Raw genomic sequence first — 12,460 nt, forward strand, 5'->3', positions numbered from 1 at the left:
CATATTAACTGGTGTGTTACACTGCTTGCATATACTCAGTGAATGAAGATTGTGTTGGTGATTCAATAAGCAATGATCAAGCAGAGTTAAACATTGACATTGATGGCTCGTCTTCAAGTCCAGGTTCTTTTTATTAGTTGGTGTATCATGAATGTTGTTTCTTGTAGGTGTAGGGACTGATTCATGGTGATTATATGCAAATTGAATGTTGTGATTGGTATTAATAATCTGTTCACGTTATGAATTTACAGTTTGAGGTTATGAATTTTCCGTTATGTTATTATGAATTTTCCATATGAGGTTATGAATTTTATGTTATGAGGTTATGCATTTAATGCCATGAGTATCTATGCAACTTTGAATGCTCATAATGTCACAAATGTTATTGATATCCGGTTTTTGTTATGAACTTTTCTTATATGATGTTATGAATTTTATTCTTTGTGATTATGAATGTTCTCACATGAGATTATGAATTCTATAGTGTAGCATATTACATTCATTATAGGTGAAATCCACATTCATAGTTTAGTAGTTGGTATAGGTGTGGTTTATTTTTGTTGCAATTGCAGTTGATGAAGACTTGGTGGGTGTTGTAGTAAGAAATGTTGACGAAGCTTTTGAGTTATATAATGGATATGCATACAGAGTTGGTTTTAGTGTGAGGAAAGGCCAACAACGTTATAAGGCATCTACTAAGTCAATTCAGATGAAGAGGTTCTTCTGTGCTAAGGCTGGGTATAAGCAGAAACCAAACAGTGGTGTTAAGCTTTATTCAAAGATTGATATGAGGACTGGATGTGGTGCATTTGTTCAGTTTGATGTGGGGGGTGATGGGATGTGGACAGTTACAAAACACTTGAAAGAAGCACAATCACGAGTTATGTTCATTTGGCAAGAGTCATCTGCTTCGGTCGCATAGAAGAGTGGGAAACAATCAGCTTGAATATTTAAAAGACATGAAGAGTAGTGGTGTTGCATTGGCGGATGGTAGAGGTTTTTGAAACATCAGTCAGGGGGCTCTCCATTGGTTGGCTTTACCAACCGCGATGCTTACAATTCAATGGCTTCTGTGAGTTTTGAAGTGTTTGGATGGATCGGATTCAAATTCTTTGGTTGAGATATTCAGGAGGAGGCAATCTAATGAGGCTGATTTCTTTTTGATTTCGAAGTTGATTTGGATGGAAGATTGTGTAGTTTTTTTTGGAGGGATGGTCAAATGAGAAGGGATTATGAGGTGTTTGGTGATCTGTTAGTGCATGATACAACATACCGCACTAACAAATATGATATGATTTGTGGTCCTTTTGTAGGGATGAACCATCATTGCATGAATGTAATGTTTGGTTGTGGTTTTTTGATGAATGAGAGGATAGAGTCATTTGCGTGGTTGTTTAGAGCGTTTTTAAGATCCATGGATGGCAAGTGTCCACAGACTATCATGACGGATCAATGTTCAGCTATGGCTGCTGGCATTTCCATGGTGTTTCCTACATCACGCCACCGTCTTTGCATATGGCATATTGGTGAGAATTCGAAGAAGCATATTAAGGCATTGAGGAATCATAAGGATTTTCTGGATATGTTTAATTGTGTGTTGAAATACACCGAGACTGAAGCTGAATTTGAGGTTTACTGGACAAGGTATGTTATTATGAATTTACATTATATAATTTTGAATTTTCTGTCATGTCATTATGGATTTTCTGTTATGTCATTATGTATTTTCTGTTATATGATTTATGAATTTTCTAATATGAGATTATGAATTCACAGTTATACAATTCTGGATTTCCTGTTATGTCATTATGTATTTTCTGTTATGTCATTATGTATTTTCTGTTATATGATTTATGAACTTTGTAATATGAGATTATGAATTCACAGTATTCAATTATGTATTTTCTGTTATGTCATTATGTATTTTCTGTTACATGATTATGAACTTTGTAATATGAGATTATGAATTTTCAGAATATGAGTAATAAACATGTGTTTTAACCTTTTCAGGATGGTTACAAAATATAATTGTCATAAGAATACATGGCTAGAGAAGCTTTATGACTGTAGGGAGAAGTGGTGTCCAGCGTTCAACAAGGATTATTTCTCCCGGGGGTATTTTATCTTCGCAAAGGAGTGAAAGCACAAATCATGCAATTTCTAGGAGGCTGTCCAAGACTGCTGGTTTATGTGATTTTTATTCATCATTTGTGAGTGTTATATCTGAATGGAGAAGTAAGGAAAATGGCGAGGATTTCCGGTGTTCTCAAGGAGTACCCGCCATGATGTTGGATCATGTGAAACTCCTTTCACATGCTAGAAGAGTTTTATACAATGAGATATATTTTTTGTTCGAGGAACAATTTATGAAAGGTAGCTCTTGTTATCAAGAAATGGTGTTGAACGATGGTTGTAAGTGCAAGTATCACGTGTGGCGACCAGACATAGATATCATAAGGCATGAAGTAACCTTTAAGGCAATCAATTTGGATATATGTTGTAGTTGCAAGCTGTTTTCAGAATTGGGAATACTTTGCTGCCACTGCTTACGTATACTTCATGTGCACTGTGTTTCCAGTATTCTCGATAAATACATTCTAAAAAGATGGACTAAAAAGGCTGTTGAGCGTACAAACGTGGACATTGCATCTGTGTTTTATAAATGGTGGTGTCCCTTCTTCAATTTGGGCTGTTGAGATTAGTAGGAAATTTCAAAGGCTTATTGTTTCTAGCCAAGATAACAGTGTTGCTAGACAATTATGTGATGAAGCCGTTGAGAATGCAAGGAAAAACATTGAAGCTGAGATTGGGGATGTGAACACTGAGGAGGGTGCTGTGTCTTCGTCAAGTGGTATTGTCCAAGACCCCTCAAGCCGGAGGGGTAAAGGTGTGAGAAATAAAAGGAGTAGTAGTGTTATTGAGAAGAAGTACAATGCAGCAAGGGGAAGAAAGAGCGCTGCAAACAAGCTTGCTTCAATTACAAAGGGCTCTGTCCAATCATTGGTCTTGGAAAATATTTCAGAGATTGCTCGTGATGGATATCTTGTACATCCAAGCACCGGGGGTTCACAATTTGTTCATTTTAATAAGAATGTAGACCACGATGTAGCTATAGACTGAGATCATGTTAACAGTATGTACTTATGAATTTTATGATTTTTAGATATAGGTTGAGAATTATGTGTCAGATTATGAATTTTCCTTTGCCAGTTTATGAACTTTCATTTACCAGTTTATGAACTTTCATTTACCAGTTTATGAACTTTCCTTTACCAGTTTATGAATTTTCCTCTATGTGATTATAAATTTTCCTCTATGTCTCAGATTATGAATCTTCCTTTATCTGATTATGAATTTTCCTTTATGTGATTATGAATTTTCCTATATGTGATTATGAATTTAGAGTATGTGCTTATGTATTTTATGCTATTCAGATTTTATGAGAATTATGTGCCAGATTATGATTTTTCCGTTGCCAGTTTATGAACTTTCATTTACCAGTTTATGAACTTTCCCTTACCAGTTTATGAATTTTCCTCTATGTGATTATGAATTTTCCTCTATGTCTCAGATTATGAATCTTCCTTTATCTGATTATGAATCTTCCTTTATGTGATTATGAATTTTCCTATATGTGATTATGAATTTAGAGTATGTGCTTATGTATTTTATGCTATTCAGATTTTATGAGAATTATGTGTCAGATTATGAATTTTCCTTTTGCCATTTTATGAACTTTCATTTACCAGTTTATGAACTTTCCTTTACCAGTTTATGAATTTTCCTCTATGTGATTATGAAGTTTCCTCTATGTCTCAGTTTATGAATCTTCCTTTATCTGATTATGAATTTTCCTTTATGTGATTATGAATTTTCCCATATGTGATTATGAATTTAGAGTACGTGCTTATGTATTTTATGCTATTCAGATTTTATGAGAATTATGTGTCAGATTATGAATTTTCCGTTATTTGATTATGGATGTTACTTTATGTGATTATGAATTTTCCTTGTTGTCATTATGAATGTTATTTTAATCTATGTAACAATGAATTTCAGAAGAAAAGTCATAATATAATATCAGAAAGTTCATAACACAATTTCATATTCTAATTAGTTTACCTATCAATATCGTCGAGGGTAGCAGGTAGTGTAGCAGCAGGCGTAGAAGTATTAGCAGCATCAGGGACATCTCTGGCGAATGGAACCTTGATCAATGGAGTTATTTCTCGTCTTTCAGAACTTGATGTAGCAGGGGTAGCAGCATATGCTTCAGAAGATGAAGCAGTAGGGGTAGCAGCAGTGGTAGGAACATGCGTAGGAGCAGGGAAAGCAGCAGGGGAAGAAACAGCTGTAGCACCAAGCGTATCAGCAGGGGTTGTAGCAGGGATAGCGGTAGGAGTAGTAGAGAGTGTAGCAGCATCAGCAGCACCGGGAGTGTCTTTCACAATGTTCTCAACAAGGGCATCCAATTCATCTTCATCCATTGCACTTTGCTCACGTGGTTCATCAACCAATGGTGCCGGGGGTATAAGAGATCCCTAAATCAAATGAGGGAGGGTCAATCTCCATTTGCCGATTGGTCTTATGGAAGGCTTCAACCAAGGCATCAACAGCCTTTGTGAAAGACTCTTGGCCAAAGAAGATGTCGTCTAGTTGAGAGGAGGTTGGAGTTGGTGGTCTTTCTATTGTGCTTGCAACGCCAATCATGGTGGAAATTCCAGAAAATGCGGCCTTCATAACATCCACCGGTGCGTTTTGTCTGCCAACTTCAGCCATAGCCTCACCGAATTCCAAGACATCAGCAGCAAGGCGTTGTAGAACCCGCGTGACCCTATCAACACTAGACGGCGGCACAGAGATGGTTGGGACTGGTTGGGCGGAAGTAGAAGCGATACAATCAGCAGTAGGCTTTGCAATACGAGGGATAACTTTCCCTTTACCATATCCGCCCGACCTTTTCTCAGCGGAAACCCTTTGCCGTGCAAGTTTACTTGTCCATGCAGTAATGCTTGGATATGTTCTTTGAATGCTCATTCCTTTGAATTGGACCCGATCAAAGTAGAATAGCTACAATGTTGAACAAAAAGGTAAAATAAAAAAGTTATAATCACAGAATTCATAATTACACTACAGAAAATTCATAATATCATAATAGAAAATTCATAATCCATATGAACATTATATTCAACTATCATATTATGGATTTTATGTTATGCAATTATGAACTTTCTATTATGAGATTCATTATTGCATAATACTATAAGAACATTCATAATGATAACAAGGAAAATTCATAATTACATAAAGGAACATTCATAATCACATAAAGGAAGATTCATAATCAGATAAAGGAAGATTCATAATCTGAGACATAGAGGAAAATTCATAATCACATAGAGGAAAATTCATAAACTGGTAAAGGAAAGTTCATAAACTGGTAAATGAAAGTTCATAAACTGGCAAAGGAAAATTCATAATCTGACACATAATTCTCATAAAATCTGAATAGCATAAAATACATAAGCACATACTCTAAATTCATAATCACATATAGGAAAACTCATAATCACATAAAGGAAAATTCATAATCAGATAAAGGAAGATTCATAATCTGAGACATAGAGGAAAGTTCATAATCACATAGAGAAAAATTCATAATCACATAGAGGAAAATTCATAATCTAACACATATAATCTACAATCTGAATATCATAAGATTCATAAGTGGAGCTAGAGCTTACCAATATGAATGTCATTGGTCCAGTAAAGAAGCTATTACTTTTCTTCCTGTACTGCTCGATGGACTTGATCAGAGAGTTGTAGGTGTAGCCACACCAGTTGTACTCCTTTATCTCATCAACATTAATCAAGGAGTTGAGGATTCTGTTGTTGCAGTAGCGGTTCTGAAATCCCCTCATCATGCACGAAACAGTCAAGACCATGAAGTCTCTCTTAAAGTCATCTCCAGAATCTCCCCTCTGAACTATGACATCTCCCATCTGGGTAGTGACTGGGAACCAAGCTTAATATTCCACCGTTCCCTCCAGCTTTTCAAGAGAGCCCTGTATTCTGGTGTCCCCTGTTCATCATATTTTGGGGCCTCAACAACCTTCTTTTCTCCTCTTGGAATGCCAAGAGTGTACTCAACGTCCTCTTCATCAACTGTGAGCTTGTCGTTCTCCAGCTTGAAATGTGTTTGGAAAACCTCAAAGTTGGCTATCAAATACTGAACTAATTGTGACTCATTTGCGCACAATTGAAGGTCCAACAGGGCCTCCAAATCCAATATCACGGACAGCTTGTTTTTGTTCTGGCAGTAGTTGTTGTACAAGCCTAAACATGGTCTTTGGTCCCATCCGTGTGCTGAAGTAGGGAGTAGAACTCCCCTCTGCACAATCACCTCCAATGTCTGTGTTGCCCCTATGTCTGTCATTTATTTGCTTTGACCTCTTTTCTCTAATAACTTCTTGCTCGAGCAGGTCATCAGAGTGCTGCTGGGATGGTGAGCAGCCTGTGAGTCAAGTACAGCCCGTGTTGTTCGTTTTCTTTTGCTTTTTGTTGTAGGGGTGACTGCAGTGTTGTGTTCAGCCGCCGTCTGTGAGGGTTGTGATGGTTCTGCAGCTTGAGAGCTCAAGACTGCCTTTGTTTGTGAGCGTGTTGTCCTTCGTTGAGCAGTGTCCATTGCTTTTATTAAAAACGTTAGAAAGCAAGTAACTCATATACAACATATAATATAGATTGATGGAAGGAAAATATATTCCTTATTTCAGTAGAGGGGGGATGGGGAGTGCCGAATAAATCCAGCCATGCTCTACCGAAAAGAATATAATGTCCTTCAATAACAGTTACACATAATTGGTAATATAGTAACATAAAATTCATAATTTCACAAAGAAAATTCATAATACCAGAACAGAAAATTCATAACATTAGAACAGAAAGTTCATAACTGCAATATAGATCAGAATCCATAATCTCATATGAGAAAATCCATAATTCCATATTGTCCATCAATAACAGTCACATATAATTGATAGTATAGTAACATACAATTCATAATATCTCACAAAGAAAATTCATAACCTCAGGACAGAAAATTCATAACTCCAAAACAGAAAGTTCATAACTGCAACATAGAAAATTCATAACTACAGAACATAAAATTGACAACTCACAATACAGAATTCATACTCTCCTACGAGAAAATTCATAATCTCTAACAGAAAATACATAACCACATATAAGAAAGTTCATAACAGCAAAAATGTAATTTCATAGGCACAATAGAAAATTTCATAATCTCACACAGAAAATACATATTTGCATGACATAAAATACATATTTGCATGACATAAAATACATAAGTGAATGGACGTTATGGACATTCAAAGCTTGCATAGAAAGTGAATAAACAGCAGTAAAAACCATATACGAATCAATTCATAATGGTTAATCTACACGTATATAATGCTACAGATATACATTTATAAGCTCATAACATTACATTCAAAACCCCATTTCAAAATTTCGAAATATGTACACAGAATACAAATACCCTAAATCATAAACACGAAAATACCTGTAATACAAGTGAAGGAACGTTGAGAATGAGCAATGGAGAGGCTGTATCCTTTGATAGCTACGTGAGAACGTCAAATTTTGTTTTACAAATGCGAGAACGAGGAATCCGAGAGCAGAGGTGAATGGCTGTGGAGCAGAGTGTTTGAGAGTGATCGAAGGAAATGGCTGGGGAAGATGAAGCGATAGAAGAGAGCTCGAGAGTGGTGTTCCAGAGAGCAGAGCGATGGAGGTTGCATGGAGAGGAAGTGAAATGGCGTAGTGGAGAAGCGGAAACGCTATGGCGCGTTTAATTTAAAAAAAAAAAAAAATGTGAGTGGTGGGAGTTAACGGTGCCACTTACGGGCACCGTTAGTCCCACTCACTCTAAACGGTGTCGTATGGAACCGTGTTCACCAACCATGGTGAACACGGTTCCATGGCATAACAACTGACATAAGATCTACGCTAACAAGCACGGCAAATTATATTATGCACCGCGGTGCATAATCGATTATGCACCGCACGTCTTTTTTTTAAATGAAAATTAACAGTGTTTATTTTCGCCGTTTTCCACCCTTTTGCAAAAAGTAACTCTGTTATTCAGTGTCATTTTGTATACACTGCAGTTTCAGTTGAACACAACTACAGTTTCATTTCGATATAACTATAGTTTCATTCGATATTTATAGACTCAAATATGTGAAAATGTTATTTAATTTTATTTTATATACACTATAGTTTCATTAAAACACAACTACATAATTATTTTGATATAATTACAGCTTCATTGTACAATATACATTCAAATATGTGAAATGTTATTCAGTTTCAGTTTATATACACTGTAGTTTCATTTCACTATAACTATAATATTATTTTGATATAACTGCAGTGTCGGTTTGGATATACTGTAGTGTCAGTTGGTGTTTAATACACCAAACAAACGGACTCCGTTAACTCTAACGGCGGGCCGTTTCTTTACTTAAAGAAACGGCGTCGTTTTTGACCGCGGTGCACATGCACCACGGTCTATAATATAACGACTGAACAAGCACAAGTCATGAAGCTTAGTGCTCAGGTGCCCCAACCCCCTTCAAGGTTAAACACACCATATGCTCATCGATCGCCTGCTAGGGAAAGTCTTAGGTCGCGAGGTCAGGGGCCTCAGGGGATTAAGAGCGTCAAACGTAAGGAACCCACCCAAGTAGAGAGAAGGCTCGAAGAGTTGGCCCAATAGAAAGAGATAGGTAGGCAGCCTACAATCCCAAGAATAATAGTTACTCCTTTGTTTACAAGCCAGATCATGGGGGATCCACTCCCGTTTAATTTCAAAATGCCGAATGTGATATGATTTGAAAATGTTGGGGACCCCAAGGTGCACAGTTGTTATGCCATGGAACCGTGTTCACCATGGTTGGTGAACACGGTTCCATACGACACCGTTTAGAGTGAGTGGGACTAACGGTGCCCGTAAGTGGCACCGTTAACTCCCACCACTCACATTTTTTTTTTTTTTTTAAATTAAACGCGCCATAGCGTTTCCGCTTCTCCACTACGCCATTTCACTTCCTCTCCATGCAACCTCCATCGCTCTGCTCTCTGGAACACCACTCTCGAGCTCTCTTCTATCGCTTCATCTTCCCCAGCCATTTCCTTCGATCACTCTCAAACACTCTGCTCCACAGCCATTCACCTCTGCTCTCGGATTCCTCGTTCTCGCATTTGTAAAACAAAATTTGACGTTCTCACGTAGCTATCAAAGGATACAGCCTCTCCATTGCTCATTCTCAACGTTCCTTCACTTGTATTACAGGTATTTTCGTGTTTATGATTTAGGGTATTTGTATTCTGTGTACATATTTCGAAATTTTGAAATGGGGTTTTGAATGTAATGTTATGAGCTTATAAATGTATATCTGTAGCATTATATACGTGTAGATTAACCATTATGAATTGATTCGTATATGGTTTTTACTGCTGTTTATTCACTTTCTATGCAAGCTTTGAATGTCCATAACGTCCATTCACTTATGTATTTTATGTCATGCAAATATGTATTTTATGTCATGCAAATATGTATTTTCTGTGTGAGATTATGAATTTTCTATTGTGCCTATGAAATTACATTTTTGCTGTTATGAACTTTCTTATATGTGGTTATGTATTTTCTGTTAGAGATTATGAATTTTCTCGTAGGAGAGTATGAATTCTGTATTGTGAGTTGTCAATTTTATGTTCTGTAGTTATGAATTTTCTATGTTGCAGTTATGAACTTTCTGTTTTGGAGTTATGAATTTTCTGTCCTGAGGTTATGAATTTTCTTTGTGAGATATTATGAATTGTATGTTACTATACTATCAATTATATGTGACTGTTATTGATGGACAATATGGAATTATGGATTTTCTCATATGAGATTATGGATTCTGATCTATATTGCAGTTATGAACTTTCTGTTCTAATGTTATGAATTTTCTGTTCTGGTATTATGAATTTTCTTTGTGAAATTATGAATTTTATGTTACTATATTACCAATTATGTGTAACTGTTATTGAAGGACATTATATTCTTTTCGGTAGAGCATGGCTGGATTTATTCGGCACTCCCCATCCCCCCTCTACTGAAATAAGGAATATATTTTCCTTCCATCAATCTATATTATATGTTGTATATGAGTTACTTGCTTTCTAACGTTTTTAATAAAAGCAATGGACACTGCTCAACGAAGGACAACACGCTCACAAACAAAGGCAGTCTTGAGCTCTCAAGCTGCAGAACCATCACAACCCTCACAGACGGCGGCTGAACACAACACTGCAGTCACCCCTACAACAAAAAGCAAAAGAAAACGAACAACACGGGCTGTACTTGACTCACAGGCTGCTCAACCATCCCAGCAGCACTCTGATGACCTGCTCGAGCAAGAAGTTATTAGAGAAAAGAGGTCAAAGCAAATAAATGACAGACATAGGGGCAACACAGACATTGGAGGTGATTGTGCAGAGGGGAGTTCTACTCCCTACTTCAGCACACGGATGGGACCAAAGACCATGTTTAGGCTTGTACAACAACTACTGCCAGAACAAAAACAAGCTGTCCGTGATATTGGATTTGGAGCCCTGTTGGACCTTCAATTGTGCGCAAATGAGTCACAATTAGTTCAGTATTTGATAGCCAACTTTGAGGTTTTCCAAACACATTTCAAGCTGGAGAACGACAAGCTCACAGTTGATGAAGAGGACGTTGAGTACACTCTTGGCATTCCAAGAGGAGAAAAGAAGGTTGTTGAGGCCCCAAAATATGATGAACAGGGGACACCAGAATACAGGGCTCTCTTGAAAAGCTGGAGGGAACGGTGGAATATTAAGCTTGGTTCCCCAGTCACTACCCAGATGGGAGATGTCATAGTTCAGAGGGGAGATTCTGGAGATGACTTTAAGAGAGACTTCATGGTCTTGACTGTTTCGTGCATGATGAGGGGATTTCAGAACCGCTACTGCAACAACAGAATCCTCAACTCCTTGATTAATGTTGATGAGATAAAGGAGTACAACTGGTGTGGCTACACCTACAACTCTCTGATCAAGTCCATCGAGCAGTACAGGAAGAAAAGTAATAGCTTCTTTACTGGACCAATGACATTCATATTGGTAAGCTCTAGCTCCACTTATGAATCTTATGATATTCAGATTGTAGATTATATGTGTTAGATTATGAATTTTCCTCTATGTGATTATGAATTTTTCTCTATGTGATTATGAACTTTCCTCTATGTCTCAGATTATGAATCTTCCTTTATCTGATTATGAATTTTCCCTTTATGTGATTATGAGTTTTCCTATATGTGATTATGAATTTAGAGTATGTGCTTATGTATTTTATGCTATTCAGATTTTATGAGAATTATGTGTCAGATTATGAATTTTCCTTTGCCAGTTTATGAACTTTCATTTACCAGTTTATGAACTTTCCTTTACCAGTTTATGAATTTTCCTCTATGTGATTATGAATTTTCCTCTATGTCTCAGATTATGAATCTTCCTTTATCTGATTATGAATCTTCCTTTATGTGATTATGAATGTTCCTTTATGTAATTATGAATTTTCCTTGTTATCATTATGAATGTTCTTATAGTATTATGCAATAATGAATCTCATAATAGAAAGTTCATAATTGCATAACATAAAATCCATAATATGATAGTTGAATATAATGTTCATATGGATTATGAATTTTCTATTATGATATTATGAATTTTCTGTAGTGTAATTATGAATTCTGTGATTATAACTTTTTTATTTTACCTTTTTGTTCAACATTGTAGCTATTCTACTTTGATCGGGTCCAATTCAAAGGAATGAGCATTCAAAGAACATATCCAAGCATTACTGCATGGACAAGTAAACTTGCACGGCAAAGGGTTTCCGCTGAGAAAAGGTCGGGCGGATATGGTAAAGGGAAAGTTATCCCTCGTATTGCAAAGCCTACTGCTGATTGTATCGCTTCTACTTCCGCCCAACCAGTCCCAACCATCTCTGTGCCGCCGTCTAGTGTTGATAGGGTCACGCGGGTTCTACAACGCCTTGCTGCTGATGTCTTGGAATTCGGTGAGGCTATGGCTGAAGTTGGCAGACAAAACGCACCGGTGGATGTTATGAAGGCCGCATTTTCTGGAATTTCCACCATGATTGGCGTTGCAAGCACAATAGAAAGACCACCAACTCCAACCTCCTCTCAACTAGACGACATCTTCTTTGGCCCAAAGAGTCTTTCACAAAGGCTGTTGATGCCTTGGTTGAAGCCTTCCATAAGACCAATCGGCAAATGGAGATTGACCCTCCCTCATTTGATTTAGGGATCTCTTATACCCCCGGCACCATTGGTTGATGAACCAC

The 12,460-nt window shown here is 37.1% G+C and overlaps 2 protein-coding genes across 2 annotated transcripts; one reads left to right on the forward strand and one right to left on the reverse strand.

Annotated features, from left to right (window-relative positions):
* Positions 1 to 48: 48 nt before the first annotated feature.
* LOC109180093 (protein FAR1-RELATED SEQUENCE 7-like) lies at positions 49 to 922 on the forward strand (the record flags this gene model as incomplete). The annotated part of the gene is made up of 2 exons (XM_019329596.1): positions 49 to 123; positions 573 to 922. Coding segments are annotated over 2 exons (425 nt in total), but the record flags the coding sequence as incomplete, so codon positions are not given.
* A 3,196-nt stretch (positions 923 to 4,118) lies between these two features.
* On the reverse strand, positions 4,119 to 4,487 carry LOC109180094 (anti-sigma-I factor RsgI2-like). Its single transcript, XM_019329597.1, has one exon. It carries the CDS (start codon positions 4,485 to 4,487, stop codon positions 4,119 to 4,121), a length of 369 nt encoding a protein of 122 aa, XP_019185142.1.
* Between the last annotated feature and the right edge of the window lie 7,973 nt (positions 4,488 to 12,460).

Source organism: Ipomoea nil, unplaced genomic scaffold (assembly GCF_001879475.1).
Source record: "Ipomoea nil cultivar Tokyo-kokei standard unplaced genomic scaffold, Asagao_1.1 scaffold0991, whole genome shotgun sequence".
NCBI classification, from domain to species: Eukaryota; Viridiplantae; Streptophyta; class Magnoliopsida; order Solanales; family Convolvulaceae; genus Ipomoea; species Ipomoea nil.

What these genes read in the sequence shown, in the direction of transcription:
- LOC109180094 (XM_019329597.1), bottom strand. Translation starts at nt 4,487, where the DNA reads ATGGATGAAGATGAATTGGATGCCCTTGTTGAGAACATTGTGAAAGAC.